The sequence below is a fragment of the Megascapheus bottae genome, chromosome 3, assembly GCF_031878675.1.
Source record: "Megascapheus bottae isolate mThoBot1 chromosome 3, mThoBot2.hap1, whole genome shotgun sequence".
Lineage (NCBI taxonomy): Eukaryota > Metazoa > Chordata > Mammalia > Rodentia > Geomyidae > Megascapheus > Megascapheus bottae.
Window position 1 is genome coordinate 38513591 of NC_143511.1, and position 18955 is coordinate 38532545.

An 18955-nucleotide genomic window follows, 5' to 3' on the forward strand; every position below is an offset into this window, starting at 1 on the left:
TCCGTATAGTTTTCCTTTAGACCACTTGTCAAATATAGGTGCTGCTTCCTGCTACTTAGAAAACATGCTCTCTTGCTATATAACACATGCTCTGCATTCCTCAAATTGTTTCATGTTAGTGAATCCAATGCTATTAGTAAAGTAACTCTGGAGAAAAGTATTTGGAAATAAACAGTATGATTTTCTACTTACTTGTTCACTTTTAGAAAATTTACTTGGTTAGTGTTGTAAATTAGATGAAATAACTCCACAATCTTGCAACCTAGAAATTGCAGGGTGAAAATTCAGGTTATACATTATAAGGTTGTAGATGGTTTCAATCAATTGTAATGGGATGGAGAAACTATCTCATCTCGAAGTGACAGTATAGTAGCTTCCAGATAATATTCATGAATGTCTTCATTGTGGCCAGTTGTCTTTGTGGTGGAGAGAATAACACACTCTTCGAGTGAATGTTGTTCATGGAACCTAAGAGTACATTTATATTGCTCAAAAAAGAGAACTACAGTGAATAAGGTTGTTAATTTGCTGACATTACATTGGGAAATTATTCTTGATTATCTGTGTACTCAACATAATCACCAGGGTCCTTGACCTGGAAGGTGAAGGGAAATGAGCAGTTCAGAGTGATGTGTGTGAGAGAGGAACTTAACCGGCTCCTATTAGCTTTGAAGGTAGAACAGGAATGCTAGGAGGCTAAGAGTATGGACTGTACCTAACTTGTAGATGCTAGGGAGGACACAGCAGCAGTAGATTCTCTTTATGAGCCTTCAGAAAGGAATGACCCTTCTGACATCTTCACTGTACCCTGATGAGACCAATTTTGTGCACCTAACTTAGCTCTATAAATTGTTTGCTCGATCAGCTATATTTGAAGTTATTTGTTAATAGAACAAAAGAGAGCAAGATAGCATTCAGTAGAAAATCTTTTGAAAAAAGTTTCTCGTTTTTCACTTAATTATTCGCCATTCTTATAGGTACATTGTATTCTCCTCTCCCCTGTCCTTCCTTCTTTTTCTTTTCATTTTTTGGGGAGTACTTGCATAAATCACTGCCTCCAGCTCTGTTATGTAAAAGTTCAAATGTCATGTATCCATTTTAGGCCTCTCCCTTTGACTCAGCTTCCTGTTAGGAAAGGTCAGGCTCTGCCTGTGGCACCTTTCTTTGGTAACTGCAAGGCCTATATGCAAATCATTTGTACACTAATACACAATCTACTAATATAGTTTTCTGCCTCTCCCTGCTTTTTTCTTTTTTTCTGGGGCTTGAACTTGGCCTGAGAATTGTCCTTAGGCTTTCTCAAAGCCAGAGCTCTACCACTTGAGCCACAGCACCACTTCCAGTTTTTTGTATGTATATGGTACAGAGGAATTGAACCCAGGTCTTCCTGGAGGTTGGGGAATTTTCATTCTTAGCCTTCAGTTTCCTAATTACTCAAAACCAATACCTAGTCTGCTCTGAACTGACTTATCCTCTCGTCTACCCTGATAAATTAGCTACACTTTCAGTGGTTCATCTGTTCTGTTGGTCAGCATTAGTTTTCCTTTAATGTGATTAATTACTCTTCGTTTTACTCACTTTAGATAACCCTCTTTTACAGTTTTGAATTGCTGTTATTGAACTTGTCAGATAAATGGGTATATGTTTGAGAGGGTATGCCAATCTCATAATTTTCTGTAGTACTAAATATTGGCTTTACTGACATGTATGGATATATTGGCTAGGATGAGAGATTCTTATGAGGTAGCTAAAGAATTCTTGTATTGGCATTTCTTTAGCTGATGCTTTATAGAAAAACCATTGCACTCTGATTTCCCTCAACAAATAATGAACAAGTGTAGTAGTCTCTGTCTAACCATTCCCAACTCATCCTCCTGATTACTGTTATATCAACATTTTGATTACATTGTAAATTGTGCAGTTCATGTTATCCATGGTGTGTGTGTGTGTGTGTGTGTGTGTGTGTGTGTGTCTGTCTGTCTGTCTGTGTTTGGTGTCAAACATTAAAAAACATTTGGCATTGCTAAAATGGGGAATCTGAGGTGAGGGAAGAAGACCTCAAGGAGGAAAAATATGTTCAGAATATGATCGTATTTATATTTTTCCACTTAGTTTAGCTGCCCTGAGTAGGCAAAATATGTAAGAAAAAAGGCTTCTTTTTTAAGAAAAAATGCTGTTTGTGGATGACAGCTGCTTTACAGAATAATCACATTATTATAGGCATTTTAGTGTATTTTTCCTTTTGTTTTTGGGAACATTGGTTGACCAGTAATGTCTAAATCTTCATAGTAATCAGTAATTTTATTCTGTGTATTCCAGGAAGAATTGTGCTCATTAAATGTAAGATGAAACAAGTTTGACTATAAACACAGACTGTTTGATTTAATATATTTATTTTGCTTGTAAGGATGAAACTGGGATTACAGACATGAACTACCAGCACCCAGTAGTAACCTGTTGTTTCTGTGAATAACCTGGACCCAAATAGTCTATTTCTTTAACCTGTCTTGGGTTTTCTTTTCTTTTTCTCTTCGTAATTCTTAGTACCTTAGTGTTATGGATTTTCCCATGGTTTTTTTCATTACTATTTTGAGTTGTAAGCTTTCACCTATCTGTTCATATTATTAAAAAAATAAAAATCAGACCTTTCAAGCTGGGCATCTGTTACGCAAGCCAATCCTAGCCACTTGGGAGGTTGAAGATGGGAAGATCATGAGCTCCTTCTGTCCATGCAGAATAAGTTGATGGGACCTTGGTGTGTTTGTTGTCCTTGGCTATGTAAGAGGTTAAGGTTGGGAGGATTATGGTTCCAAAACAATCTGTGCAGAAAAAGTCCTTAAGACTCTTATTTTCATGGAGAGAGAGCTGGGTGCAGTAGTATATACTTGTAATCCTAGCAAGGATCAGAAGCATAGTGGTTTAGGTCCATGTCTGCCCAAAAGGAAAGATGCTGCCTCAAAAATAAAAAGTAGCAGAAAGCAAGTTGGAAGTATGGTCCAAGTGTGGTATCCCAGCCTAAAAAGCACCTGAGTTCAAATCCCAGTGCTGCCAGAAAGATTCAGGCATTACAAATAAGATGTAAGCTTTGGATATTTGCATTCTCCATATAGGTAACTTTTTTTCAGGAGCAGAAAAAAATGGAATGTCATCTGTTTTCACAGATGTTAATCATAAGGTAGATTGTCAGAGGAGAATTAGTGTCAAAGGTCTTATATCTAAACTATATCAACAGCTCAAAAAATTGAAACACTCCAAAACTAATCTCCTAAGAAACAACCATCTCATTAAAAGATGGGCCCAAAGACTTAAAGAGTGTTTTCTCTGAAGAAGAAATAAGAATGGCCTATAGACACATGAAGAAATGCTCGACATCTCTGGCCATAAAAGAAATGCAAATCAAAACAACTCTAAGATTCCACCTCACTCCAGTTAGAATGGCCAGGATCAAGAAATGTAATAACAACAGATGCTAGAGGGGATGTGGCCAGGAGGGATCACTACTACACTGTTGGTGGGAGTGGAAACTCATTCAACCACTATGGAAAGTAGTATGGCGATTCCTCAAAAGAATAAACATAGAACTCCCCTATGACCCAGCAATTCCACTACTTGGCATTTACCCAGAAACAAGGACATACTAAATCCACTAGCACAATGATGTTCATTGCAGCACTATTTATCATAGCAAAGATATGGAACCAACCCAGATGCCCCTCAGTTGATGAGTGGATCAACAAGATGTGGTATTTATACACAAAGAAATTCTATGCTGCTATCAGAAAGAATGACATCTTTCATTTGTAAGGAAATGGAAATACTTAGAAAAAAATGATATTAAGTGAAGTAAGCCAGACTCAAAGGGACATAGGCTCAATGGTTTCCCTCATTTGTTATAATCAGTACAAACCTTGTGGTCTCCTAGCAGAGATTTACAATAGAGCAAAACCTAGATACATAAGGCCATATATTATAACGCTAAATGGAAGGATCTCCAGGATATAGAAACAAAAGCTGTATGAGTGATTGTTGTTGTTAATGTACTATGTTATCTCTGATCTCTTTTGCTGTCCCTTGGTTATCTCACATGGTTATAGTATTTTATCTTGTTATCTGATATATTGTATATATGTTCATCTGGTTATTTGAAATAGGATAGGGAAGGGGGAAAACAAGATGAGGGGCAGGGTTAGGGGGAAAGAAATGGGGACTAAGACATGAGAAAGGGTATCAGTGTTTGTGAAGTAATGTATCTTCTATCTGGTGAATATAATGAAACCCTTCTATTAATTACAATAAAAATATATAAAAAATTGTGAGGACTAGCTAAAAGTAACAGCTATGTAGATACCTGATTTAAAAATACTTTAAGTCAATAGAATGTTATATGCTACTGTCTGTGGTCTTGCTTTCTCTGTACTTTTCATGCGAATAAAATGAGAAATAACTGAGAAACTATTTTTATTAATATGTGACACATTACAGTCAAAAAGTGTGTGCCAAGCTAGGACATCTGAGTGTGCTGAAATGATCACACTACATGGAGAGGATCAAGGAAAGCATTTCCTTGGCTCTGTTTCTTTAGCTCGAACTCTTTCCAATACTGTTTGCCTATGAGAAAGGATAATAGTTCAAATAGTACTTAAGTGAAGCATTGTCTTTCAAAAGTAGCCTCTAGCTCATCCTTAAACAGTCTGTCTCAATTCCATTTGTTTAAGTGTCAACAATGATGGGCATGCTTTTTTTATGGTGTAGATACTCAATTTTTCCAGACTCTACTTTTTAAATCACCCTGTGACCTTGGTAGATTCTCAAGCAAAAAGACCATAGCAATATGTGTGTTTTGTATAATAGAATTCTATTCTATATCTTTTGAAAGTCCTAAGTTTAATGTTACAGTCTTCCCTCAAGATAACAATGGAAAATACAAGGACCATCGTGGATCTTTCTAGAATACATATATCTCAAACGTGTGGGAGTTTACTCTTACCATCCCCCCTCTCTTTCCCTTTTTAAACTTGAATTTCTTTGCATACGTCCTGATGGATTTAATTTTAAAATAAAAGAATGCAAGTTTTTTAAACTGCACAAATGAATTTCAGTGAGGATGTAATATAGGTCAGATAATTATGTGTTTTCTTTCCCTCTGTAGGAATGCTGTCTCTGCAATTTGAGAGGTGGTGCTCTGAAGCAAACTAAGAATAATAAGTAAGTAGTGCGCGAACTGTGTTGAATTTCTTTCTTTCTTCCTAGAACCTCTACAGGATAATTTGCTTTACCTTTATCTCATTGTACTTGTTCCCAAGCTTTACTGTGCAGACCTCAGATTGTGATTCTGTGCTTTAGAGACCCCTGTTGCTGGCACCTGAGAGAGCATTCTAGCCTTGCTTCTGCTCCATCGTGAAGAATAAGCCCATCTGTACTAACAGAGCCTTTAAAGTGAAGAAGCCCATGTTGTCTCAGTACCATTAGAATTCCAGGGTTTAGAGATGAATCCTGTTAATGTAATGAAGGCAAAAATACCCCACCCAAAACAGTGATGTTGTTCAGTTACATTAAGTCAGCCACAATGTTAACAGTAAAAGCTGTTTGCCTTTAGTAATTGAAATGCCAGATCCTGTCTCAAGACGTTTCCTTCGACCTGAACAAAATTGTATATTTTATCTAAAGTTTAAGCATTTATAAGTTTTACATAAATATAGAGTTGTTTGTTTGTTTTACTTTAACTTGAAAAAGTAATTGTGCATCTCTACTTGGGATGAAACTTGTTCTTGGTGGGGCAAGCAGTCCAGTGGTCACCATTATTTCCCAGGGTGCACCTGATTTGCTTATATCGTCTCTGGCCTTGGGTACTGAGATAATGGAATGATACAGTTAACCTAATTACGTTCATGTCCACTTTTCTGTTTGCTTAGAAGAAAGAGTAATGGCATTTATCATTCCTGTGTTCATAGAGATTAAGAAACCACAGTGTTGCTTGAATGGAGAAAACCTTTCACAGTCCTAAGCAATATGGTTAACATTACATTAGAAAGTTCTGGCTAATGGTTGGTTGTTGTACAGCCTGTGTTTGTGCAGGCTGTGAGATGGTCTAGGTGGTTCCTCTAATGGAAAGAAATGGTGCTTTTTCTAGAGCATGCCAGGTTTTGTTGAAATGTAGAAGAATGCCATGTGGGCCTGACACTTGTCCACCGGACAGAGTGATGTTTAAGTGAAGTACATATGCTTTGGCCTAAAAACAGGTTGATGGGATTGGTAAATTTTTATGATCTCTTTAAACCTCACAAGTCTTTATTTACAAGTGTACCAGTTCTGAGACATTACATAGATTTAGTAGTAAAGTTAGTGTTTTTGAGACTGGTTCAGAATGCCAAAGAAGACACAAATTTCAAGTAGACTTAGAAACACTAACATTTCAATTCTCTTTGTCTCTAGATTTTGTTTGTTTATAATTTGAGTTGTCATGAGAAACAATTTAATTAAAAGCAGTCAGTATTAATTCCTCTAGAAACTTGCTACCTGTATATTATTTGAAAAGGTAATAGGCAATAGCTAGTTTATAGTTTTAGATTGCTTGACACCTCCTCCTTCCCACCATATGTCATTTAGTATGAGTACATTAAGCAAGCACACATTTTAGCATTAAATGAACAAGAAAGCCCACATTTTAGTATTCTGCAGATTGAATATAGTAAAGTACTATGAAGGGAGTACTTGTTCTTTCCCCAGTTTTTCATGTCACGCTGTCAGGCAGGCATGGTGCCATCCAAGAAGCTTAAAATTCAGAATCTGTTTGTGATGGATTTGGAATTTTGGCTCCTTCTCATCTTTGTGTTTCTCATTTTGAAACTGCCATCATCAGCAGGTTGAAGTGCGAAGGTATGTAAGTTTAGGGAACTTTTGTTCATGTTGAATGTCTCCTTTCCTGTAGGTGGGCCCATGTCATGTGTGCTGTTGCGGTCCCAGAAGTTCGATTCACTAATGTCCTAGAAAGGACACAAATAGATGTAGGCAGAATACCTTTACAGAGGTTAAAATTGGTGAGTGGCACAGCTTCTTCTTCATTTTTCTTTAAACTTCATAAATTAGTGTTAATTTCAAATTCTGAATTTTTCTATTAATACACACATTCCAAAGATAATTTTTTCCTTAGCTTCATTTATTCCTATCTTTATTTTCTTTGTGCCTAAATTATTTATTATTACAAATTCATTTCCTGTTATATTGTCATTGAAATGAGGACAAGGATTAATATATTTCCTGGATCAATGTAAACTTTTATTGTTATTAGTTTTGGTTTTTTTTTTTTTTTTGGTTTGTTGTGGGGCTTGAACTCTGGGCCTGGGTGTTGTCCCTGAGCTCTTCAGCTCAAGGCTACAGCCCTACCCCAGGAGCTACAGTGCCACTTCCTAGAACTTCTAAACTATAGGATATTTAATGAAATTTATCAGTAATAGATTGAACTCTCCTCACTCTTTAAATTGTTGAAGTATTTTCTCTCTTACCGCTCTTTGGTTACTTATAACAGCAAGAATGTATTCAACCTAACTCATTCTCTCTTTAGAATAGACTTATGGAAAAATGCAAACACCTTCATTATTTTTAAGGGATTTTTCTCAGCCATATAGGAACAAGTCACTTCGTACTCCACATTCTCTGGTCAATTATCTTCAAACCTATTCTGAAACCTATTCAAAAAAATCTTCTCACTCATTTCCCTAATTAAGAGTATTTTTCATTGAAAATATAGGCCTTGGATTTCTTTTAACATTGAGGCACCTTCTTACTTTTATTCAATTGTAAGTCATTGGTATAGGCTGTAATGTTATAATTTAATGAAAATTTTCTCTATATGACCTTAACATACTAGAGCATGTCTTAAATGTGCTCTAAGTCTTTGTTATTTTTAACTCAAGGTCTTTTTACTGTAGAACATTCCAGACACTATCACTAAAACACTTTCTTCATGATTGTTGTTTGTTTTCTTTTAACTCTCTTTCCTGTGGGTATGTTTTTTTCTGGGCCTCTCTTTTGGAAACCAAATCTACATCTTATTCTCACAGAGGGGTAAGTGAGCACTATAATTTCCCATCATTGTGCCATCAAAATTTCATATCAAGAGAAAATATGTGGGGCTGGGAGTTTGGCCTAGTGGTTAAAGTGCTTGCCTAGCATGCATGAAGACCCGGGTTTGATTCCTCGGTACCACATACATAGAAAAAAGCCAGAAGTAGTGCTGAGGCTCAAGTGGTAGAGCTCTAGCCTTGAGAAAGTCCAAGGGCAGTGCCCAGGCCCTGAACTCAAGCCCAGGACTGGCAAAAAAAAAAAAAAAGAGAGAGAGAGAGAGAGAGAAAATATGTGTCCTATTCGTAGTATGGGGATTGCTCTTGACTAGTTGAGTGCTAGGATCAGGTACTCAGGATGTACTCAGGATGTAGTAGTGGAAGATTTGAAAAATAATGTGGAAATGACACTTCAAATGGTTTTCTCAGTGCTCAGGCTCTGTCTCAAGCCCAGGACGGACAAAAAAAAAAAAACAAAAAAACAAATAAATAATAAAAATACCAGACCCCTTAACAGATAGATAACACGCTTTCAAAGAATTAGGACTTTAAGGCATGATCTGAGTTATTCACTACAAATTAATGAATTAAATATTAACAATGATACTATATTTTAGTTTTTATTTTCTTGAATAGAAGAGGAGGTTTTATTTGTAAAACTTCAAGTAATGCATTTTAAAATCACGCCTGATTCTCTCTCCACTTGCTTGTATACTGTCCTTTAGCATGTGTGGCCTGCTTTCGAGGCTGGCAGTATCCTTGTTGCTCCAGTGAATATGCCTTCATAATGACTGAATGTTACACCAGTCCTGTTCCCAGGACTGTGTAGGAAAGGACAGCAGTTGTTTCAAGCCCATTTAGGGTGATGCACCTATACATCTGATGATTGCATTGGAAAATCTGCGCTTCATCACAATTGTGAACATAACATATTCTTTGTTCAGTGCTTCCCATTCTTTAAGTGATTGGCATCTCAAAAAGAATGTGTCCTGACTGAATTTAATTGGGTCATCTGAAGTCTATTCGGGTGACAGTCCAGACATATGCCAATGGCTGTGACATATTTAGATGAAAATATCAGGCCATAGTCCAGGCATTTTTCTATGGTCTTACATGATTTTATACTATCATATATATATTTTTTTTTTGAGAGGGAAGGCACAGTATTTGTCAAAATGCCCGCAGTGGTTCTTCAATGGAGTTCTACAAGGAGAAAGTTCATTTTAGGCAGGAACATAATCACCCTAACATTACCTGGGTGATAGGGTCTAAATCCCTGTCTTTACCAATAATAATCCCATAGTGACCAGACTTAGACTGGCTATGAGAACATTTATAAATGGTCTCTTGTGACTGGTAAATGTGGCTTCCTGGGGAAGAGGATGCTTGGTCATAAACATGGGACCAAATGTGAGTTTTCTAACACGAGGATGTTCTAGTGATGCTCTCCCTCAAAAGAAGCCTCTCCTTTTAGTATCCCACAAGTAACCACTATGAGCATTTAGATAAAGAACATTGCAATAATGTCCATGTAATATCCATAAAAAATCTGATCTTTAGTTCATGTTTTCTAACATTTGAACATCAGTAATCTAAAAGTACATAGTGAGGGTAGGACATGATAATATTAACATTTAGATTGCCAGTTTGGACCAGTGAATGCTTTGTTGTATGACCTGTCATATGCATCATAGGATTGTAAGATCTCTAACCAGATTCCAGCAAATATCTTTTGGAATGCAATACTGCCTCCATTTGAGAACTGACTGGTCTACAGGCATGTCTTACTACATAATAGCTTAAAACTTTTGTCTACATCAAGATAAAGAATATCTATTGGAAATGGGGGAAAAAACCCAGAGATTCTTCAGTGGTTTTAGAAAATAATCTCAAAAATTCTGGACAGTTTTTTTTGTTTATTTTTTATTTTTTTGCTAGTCCTACCTGGGGCTTGAACTCAGGGCCTGAGTGCTGCCCTTGGGCTTTCTCAAGGCTAGAGCTCTACCACTTACAGCTTTTTCTATGTATGTGGTACCAAGGAATCAAACCCAGGTCTTCGTGCATGCTAGACAAGCACTCTACCACTAGGCCAAATTCCCGGTCCTGGACATTTTTTTTTTTTTTTGATGTTCTTATTTGTCAATATACATAGTAAGTACTATTATTAATTCTAATTTTGTACTTACCTGTTCTTTGTAGAAATCAAACAACTGATTGATACTAATCAGATTTTGCTGAAGATTAATATTCTGTGAAGCTTGTGTGTACACAAGCCTACACATAGTAGGCTCTTCATACAATGACTAAAAAGCAGAATTTTTTTTTCAATGGTGGGGCTTGAACTCTGGGCCTAGGTGCTGTCCCTGAGTTTTTCAGCTCAAGGCTAGCACTCTAACACTTTGAGTCACAGCACCACTTCTGGTTTTCTGGTGGTTAATTGGAGATAAGAGTCTTATGGACATTTGTACCCAGGCTGGCTTTAACTGAGATCCTCAGATCTCAGCCTCCTGAGTAGCTAGGATTACAGTTGTGAGCCACCAGTACTTGTCGGTAGAATGTCATTTCTTATTTGTGCTTCTGGTTTAAAATGATCATGGTTTGAGGGACTTGATCAGATACTAGCAAATGGTTTGCACCTTTTTGTGATTTCCCCTTTAAACATAATGGAAGTCCATTAGCCACATCCGCACTAATCTGAAAGTGGAGCCAAGTAACTTGAGATAAGTGTGGTTGGTAGAGAGGAGGTGAAGAATGAAAAATTGGTAGAGTCATTGTACTCATAAACTGAAATGTTGAATTAAAACCCTTTTGTACAACCACTCAAAGAATTTAGAAAAATTACAGTAAAACAAAAATCAGGCCTGTCATTCTAGAAGCAGTGATAACTGCATCTATCTTGGCAGACTCCACTAGGTGGTGCTGCTGCATCAGTTTTTGTTTTGTTTTGGTTTTTTTTTTTTTTTTGTATTTTACCCTTCAACTACCAATCCTTTCTCTTGAACCCCACCTATAACTACAAAGGGGCTGTGGGGAGGGGGAAGAGAGTACCCCTGTACACAAGGGTACTTTAGCCCACACTATGCAATCAAGGCCTCAAAAATACCACTTGTGACACAAAGTGCTGAATCCAAACAGTAATCTTTTAGTTTAGTTTACCATTTAGCCCTATAAAAGAACTGCTTTCCCTAGAGGCATATTAGTGTTTTTCTGTACACAGAGTAAAAAACACTAGTAAATACAAAGAGGTTTAAAGAATGACTTATGTTGCTGGCACCATTGGCTCATACCTGTAATCTTCTCTACTCAGGAACTTGAGCACCGAAAAATCCTCAAGACTTTATCTCCAATTAACTAGCAAAAATGGGAGGTTATTAAGGAGAGACCTTCTGTTCGGGGAAGAAATGACTATTATCTGAGACATCTTAGAATGGTCATGTCTTAAGGGGAGAATCATTTTTCTTTTCTTTCATTTTAAGTATTATTCACATTTTAAATGCACATTTTGTGTTACTTAGTATTTTCCTTAATCTTTTAGTTAAAAGTGAATTCATTTGCTTCTGAAAGACTTCCATATGTGACAAGCCATACTGTGTCAAGTTTTACCATTGTCAGCCATTTCTCTGAGTGCAGAAGACCCTTTACTGTTTAGCCTTAGACTACCAAGCATTGCATGTTGCAGGACAAAGAATGAAGAGGAAACTGAGGACATGTTTGACCGAGTGGGCATGCTCCAGGACAGCCAGTCTACATATCTGTTCAAAGTTACAGGGGCCTCAAGCTAAAAGTAAAGAACTACTTGCAAGATTTAGGAAGTTATTCAGACTTTCTTTTTTCCTTTTGTCCAGTTTTCACTGATAGTGTGAGTGGCCATAGTCATACCTGGATCTCTGCAAGAGAAATAAAACGACATAAAAATGAAAAAAGCAAAACTGGAAAGAGATTTAAAATACATCTTATATCAGAATGACTTCTTTTTATAGTAGGAAAGAAAATGCCTGTAAAAATAAAAGTAATTCAGGACTTGATTTTAGAGGGACAAATGATATTTTGTGATATGATCACATCTCACAGAAATATGACATGGCAGTATGGCCTAGAAGCCAATTATCATTAAGTATTTAAATCTGACTAACATTTAGGGGAAGGACATTAAAAAATTTGGCGTACATGTTACTTAAATACCACAAATGTTTTTGGTTTGCAATATTCATGCCTTACAGATTGACTTAATTGTAATATTTGTGGAATTTTTCTAAATAAAATAGAACAGCGGGTTTGTTGGTTATCAGAAATCTCAAGTTGCTATGAACTTAAGTGCAGTCATTTTTTAAAATTAATTAATTTATTGCTAGTTCTGGGCTTGAGCTCAGGGTCTGAGCACTGTCCTTGGACTTTCTCAAGGCTAGAGTTCTACCACTTGAGCCTCAGCACCACCTTTGGCTTTCATCTATGTATGTGGTACCAAGGAATCGAACCTGGGTCTTTGTGCATGCTAAGCAAGCACTCTACCACTAGGCCAAACTCCCAGCCCCTTTTAAGCATATTTTCTGTTTTCAAATAAGGTTGGTTTGTTTGTTTGTTTGTTTGTTTATTTTTTGCCAGTCCTGGGCTTGAGCTCAGGGCCTGAGCACTGTCCTTGGTCTTTCTCAAGGCTAGAACTCTACCACTTGAGCCTCAGCACCACTGCCGGCTTTTTTCCATGTATGTGGTACCGAGGAATCGAACCTGGGTCTTCGTGCATGCTAGGCAAGCACTCTACCATTAGGCCAAACTCCCGGCTCCCCTCAAATAAGGTTTTTAAGTAGGGTTGTAATATTTCAATATTGAATTGTGCATTTCAGTATAGGCAGTATCTATTTTGAGCTCTCCCATTGTGACAAACATTTGGTATTGTTCATTGGACAGGAATACAAGTTTTTTTTCTCAGTGTTCTAGCACGAAGTCTTTAGTTTCTATGTCTGCAGACACTCTTATGTTTTTTACATTTGAAATCCTTTTTCTGTAACCAAATAGATGGTGAAATGAATTTTAGAATATCTGAAGTTGCCTCTGGGCATCAGTGACCTCCTATTCCCCACTTGACAAGTGAACCAAGCCAGGCACAAGTGTTCTCTTGAGTGAAGAACATTATTTTGAAAGGAATTTACACTGCATTGATGACTTGAGCTACATGCCATTCACTATCGGGCATTCTGCTTAGAATCCTCTATACACTTTAAAATTTGTACCTTAAGGCAAATAATAGTGAACCTGAAAGCCAAAGATTATAGTTTTGAAAGGTACATCAATTCTGAAAATAGAGTGGTTTCACTGTGGTATTCTATCTGAAGAGTTGAATCAGAGGGAAAAATACAATCAGGCTTCCTATTTCTTAGGGAAAAAAAAGCATATGTTCTCGTGCAAACTGACTTGTATTATCAGATGTAGTGAATACTAAAAATAGAATTACTTACTGGGCTGGGAGTTTGGCCTAGTGGTTAAAGTGCTTGCCTAGCATGCATGAAGACCCGGGTTTGATTCCTCAGTACCACATATATAGAAAAAAAAGCCGGAAGTAGTGCTGAGGCTCAAGTGGTAGAGCTCTAGCCTTGAGAAAGTCCAAGGACAGTGCTCAGGCCCTGAGCTCAAGCCCAGGACTGGCAAAAAAAAAAAAATAGAATTACTGAGAGAGGGAAGGGAGAAAGAAAGAAGAGGAGAGGAAAGGGAGGGAGGGAGGAGGTGAGAGAAAGAGTGGGGGGAGGGAGGGAGGGAGAGGGAGAGAAGAGAGAGCATGCGCTGGGGTAAGACTTTCAGGCTGTTAGATCTCTTGGTTTTATTCAGTTGGTGTTGCAGCAGTGTGATTGTTAGTGAGCAACTTCCCTGTCTAAAGAAATCAAGGCTGTATTTGACAGGGCCTCTGTTAATGCATTTTGGAAATGTAAAGACATAGAGTAATTTTTATCACATTAAATAAAATAGTAATGTTATAAAGGCAATAAAATGTTTATATTCCATACCAACTTTGTACACAACTCTCTATACAATTCAGTTATTTTTAGGGACAGAAAGATGCTAAGAAAATAGAAAACAATGGCAATGATGAGCAAATGAGTTGTTTAAAGGCAGAGGATAAGAGACACTGCAGGCCATGGTGTTGGCTGTGCTAGGGTCATCACTGACAGGACTACCTGGATTGCTTATTTAGATTCAGGCTTTGTCAACTACCAAGCATGATGTGTTCTCAGTGAGGGAAGGAGGGAGGGGGGGGGAGATAGAGAGACAGAGACAGAGAGGGAGAATAGACACTACAGTTCACACGATTGTGGTATATAGTCCTACTGTTTAATAAAGTATAAAATTTTACAGTATCATTAATGTAATATTCTTCAGCATTTAAAACACATGTATGTTTCCAACCTCATACCATTGTAAAATACGTGCACTGTGAAAAAAAAAAAAGTACGTTAGTGGCTGTATAGTATTTAACTGTCAGAATGATTTGCTGCAGGGACTAGATTCTATTGCAAACTGTCAAATTTGTATATTGCTGTAATACCAAACCGTAAAATCTTTTGAGTGAAATGGAAAATGTCAGATGGGCATGACTACAAATATTCTACTTTCTGAAGGCTGTAGATGTCTATAGAAGAAAATGTGTAAATGCATGAAATGTTATCTTGTTACTATGGATTTTTCTTTATCTGTTGAGAAGAGAACTATGAGGCAAAAGGAAATTGATTGGAACCTTTCAGTTTTCAGTTTTGAACTCATTTTTCCCGAGGACTAATTTTAAAAATATTATTAGATAAGTAGAACTTCAAATAGTTTATGATTAAAAAGTATCCTGAGAGTAATCTTATTTTTTAACTTCAGTTACTGAATGCTTCATTTATTTCCATCTTGTCTGTGTGAGTCAAGATTACTGACAGATTTTTTAATTGAGTGAGTAAGCTGAGGTCAGGATTCCAGAGGCAGAGTCACCCTTCTCACTCTTAACTCTGACTAGATCAATCCCAACAAATGCATGCCAAAGAGAAGTCTCTGGGGGAATGGCTCTGAACAGCCACTTGAGTTTTGTTTGGTCAACAGCAACTGGAAGCAGAGCAGTTACAGTTTTTGAAAAGTAAGCACCAAGAAATTGGTTCTTGCACAGAGGTGGTGTGGGGTTAAGGGGAGAAGGGTAGACAAATGAACAGGTGAAGAGATGAGAGAATGCAATCAAGGTGCTATGTATTACAAAATTAAAAAGGGAAAGTGGTAGACTGGGAGGGGTGGGTAAGAAAGTTGGGAGGGGTGACATTGATCAACACGTGTTGTATTCATAAATTGCTAACAAATGGCAACTCCTTTGTGTAACTACTTAAAGATAACTTAAAATTAAAAAAAAAGCAAAGTAGAGTTTTAATCATAAAACTGTGGGTTCATTATTCTTTGATTGGAAAGAAGGGGTCAGTAATGACCTTTACTTTTGTTTGTTCAATATTTTAGTATAAATTAGGTCATATTCATCAGAAGGATGGTTTTAAAATTCAATAAGAAATGTAAAATACCTTTTTTCCCCCACTTGTACCAGTCCTAGCTTTGAATTCAGGGCCTGGGCCTTATCCCTAACTTCTTTTGCTCAAGGGTAGCACTGTCCCACTTGAGCCACAGTGCCACTTTGGCATTTTCAGAGTAGTTTATTGGAGATGAGACTCTCAATGACTTTCCTGCCCAGGCTGGCTTCCAACTGTGTTCCTCCCATCTCAGCCTCCTGAGTAACTAGGATTCCAGGGGTGAGCCACCTGTGACTGTGAGGATCCATGAGGGTCTTTTAATACGTGCAGTTAATTTAGCACAACTGTGTAATTTAGGCTTATTGTGTCACATGAGCTCATGGTTATATACAGGTACCAGCTCAATTTTACTAGCAATGAATTGAATTTATTGATCTCCAAATCAAAGGTTTTCTGCACCTGACTTGCCCTTTAGACAAGTAATTAAAGGAAGTCTCTGGTCAGTGTGGTTGAACTTGTAGGTTTTGAGTTAAAACTGCTTGAGTCCTGTAGCTTCCTCTTAAGACAGCCTTGACCAGACAGATCAGCTCCCCTGAATCTCAGTTGTACTAGGTGATGTTGAAAGAAGGAAATAAAAAGTGGAATAAAAAGGTCTAGGATATAGTTTGCATTCAATGAAAGCTGTATTATGTATTATCACATTGATTTTTTTCTTCAATATTCTCAAGAGTGGTAAGGATATAACTATCAAAGCCTTTGGGAGTCACTTAAAACTACAGGGATTTTCTTTGAAATAAATCTCATTAATCAAGGGTATTCTATCATTTTATGAGAGGATGATATAGAGAGGCCTGGGATTTTACTGTCTTGTTCTCCAGTTATTACAAATGGTAAGATAGATTACTATTCTCTAAAACAATAATCCAAAGCATTACAGCTATTGCATCTTTTAGAGTATAGGCATTGCGTATAGAAAAATTATTCTGTGCATCATGTTTCTGCTTAACACTAGCCTTTGGCTTATGTCTTGCTTTATTCTGTATTGAACAACTTCTCAGGAGGGATCTTTTCAAAGTAAAGGACTGCTTTGGTGATCAAACCATTGCTTGGTGATGATTTACAAATGTGATTTGAAGGCCTCATTTTCAAGTCCTTCTGAGGTGTTTAATTTTATATTAGTGATTGGAGATACCAAAGCCAATTTTGAAAGCTAGTAATGTGCTGGTAAATCTTTGCACATAACTGTCTGAAAGAAAAAAAATCCCTCTCACTTTTCACAGTTTTGGATTTCATTCGGGAATATACCTTCACCATGCCCAATTTCAGACTACCAATATGGTGGGAGATAGCTCTCAGAATTTCTGAGCATTTAATAGTAAGCACTCAGGGAGTTATGCAGGCCTGGTCCAGCACACTGTTAAAGTATGGCTGACACCTTATCACAGATCAAATGGTGGCACCAAATGGTACTAGTAGTCTTTACACTCCTCAGTGTCACAAACTTAAAATTGGGGGGCAGGGAGGAATAAAAGCTATTTCTACCTAGAGTGGTCCTTGATAAAGTTGTGAAATTATTAGAGAATGCTTTTTAAAAAAAATTGTTGGGATAATGTATAGAGGGGTTACAGTTACATTCGTCAGGTACTAGGTACATTACTTTCCACACATTGATACCCCTTCTCATGTTTTTGTCCCCATTTCCCTCCTCCCACCCTCCCAATCATCTTCTTTTCCCCTTTCCCTATATTTATTTATTTATTTATTTAGCCAATCCTGGGCTTAAACTCAGGACCTGGGCACTGTCCTTGGGCTTTCTCAAGGCTAGAGCTCACCACTTGAGCCCACTGCACCATTTCTGACTTTTTTCTATGTATGTAGTACCAAGGAATTGAACCTGGGTTTTTTTAGCATATATATAAGAAATTTTACTGTGACATTTCCAGACATGTATACAATGTACCCATGAACCTCACACTATCACTGTCCCTAACCCTCCCTCTCCCTTTTTCCAACAATTTCAGTTGATTTGTTTGTTGTGTTTCATGTTCATATAAAATAGTTTAAGCATATTCACTCTTATTTTCTCTCTCTGTTTTCTGCCTATGTGATAAAAAATATAAATGATAGGGGCTTTTTTCTGTTAGGAACATAAAGTATATTCCTTCTTTATATAGAAATAAAAGGTTTTATTTTATATGGGAAAAAGTTGTCAAGTTAAGTGATCACTTATCATTACAGGGATATGGGTGAGGTTAACTAAAACTTTAATTGTTTTGTAGAGCCATTTGTTGCTTCTAATTCATTAAAAAAAAGTTATCAGGGTTGTTCTGTTTTGTTTTATTTCTGGTGGGTCATGGAGCTTGAACTTGGCATGGGCGCTGTCCCTGAACTCTTCAACTCAAGGGTATACCCTACCCTTGAGCCAAGCTCCATTTCTAGGGTTAGTTGGATATAAGAATCTCAGGTCCGTTTGTGCCCCGGCTGGCTTTGAACCTTGATCCTCAGATCTCAGCCTCCTGAGTAGCTAGGATTATAGTTGTGAGCTACTCTGGCAAAAAGTAATCAGTTTTTAACAGTTTTTGCTTTGGACAAAACAAAAAAAATTTCCATGAAATATTTTTTTACTAAATAGCAGACATTTTTCAGCAAAAAGAATCATTACATTCAGGCAAAGGTGTAATTTTAATAGACTAATGAGCTTTCTGACCAGAGCAGACTGAACCTCATCTGATTTTTACAATGATGAATTGACTGTGTCAAAATTTGCAATCTAGTCTGGTGAAATATTTTACTATGAAAGTTTAATTCTCATTTTTTATTTATGAAAGCAGTGGTACTGTCACGACAGCTTATAATATGCTGCCCATTTGGTATGATTTATTTCAATGAGTGTCACTTGTTGATGTGTTTAGTGATTGTTGACCCATAGTTAATTTTAAAAACCCTTAAGTGCTATGAAATGTAATAATTCAGCCAATGTAGTGAAGGGGAGGGAGCAAAAGGAACAGCAATCCACAGATCTTTTCAGTTGTCTTTTTCTTAGCTTTCATGTTGTCAAAGTTTTGTACTTTATAGCTGTCACTTTGGAGCAGTTGTGACACAGTATTGCTTATTGTGGGGACCTTGTTGTACTAAGAGGTTTGTGTTACAACATTTGGGGATTCCAATATGTCATTATTTCAAAGGCTTTCTGGAAAAGTATGGATTTAGCACTGTTTTTTTCATTTAACTATTTTTCTCCCTCAAATAGCCACTTATGGGGGTGAAGAGTGTGAGGTGTTCTGGTACAGAAAGCATGAGAGAGTCAGGCCCTTCTCTTAGGGAGCTAAGTTCAAAAAGGAGTTAGCCATGGCTTCCAAGAATGTCACTTGGTCTACAGTGTTAGGGATCAAGTGCAGGGCCTTGTGCATACGAGGCAAT

At 37.2% G+C, this 18955-nt stretch overlaps 1 protein-coding gene across 3 annotated transcripts in view; it reads left to right on the top strand.

The window, feature by feature from the left end:
• The window catches only part of Kdm4c (lysine demethylase 4C), a 313858-nt gene that overhangs the window by 190297 nt on the left and 104606 nt on the right, over positions 1-18955 (top strand). For all 3 annotated transcript variants that reach the window (XM_090329959.1, XM_090329957.1, XM_090329958.1), the window contains exons 16-17: positions 5150-5205; positions 6929-7037. In XM_090329959.1, the coding sequence (XP_090186085.1) occupies positions 5150-5205; positions 6929-7037 (165 nt within the window). The remainder of the gene's footprint in view (positions 1-5149; positions 5206-6928; positions 7038-18955) is intronic.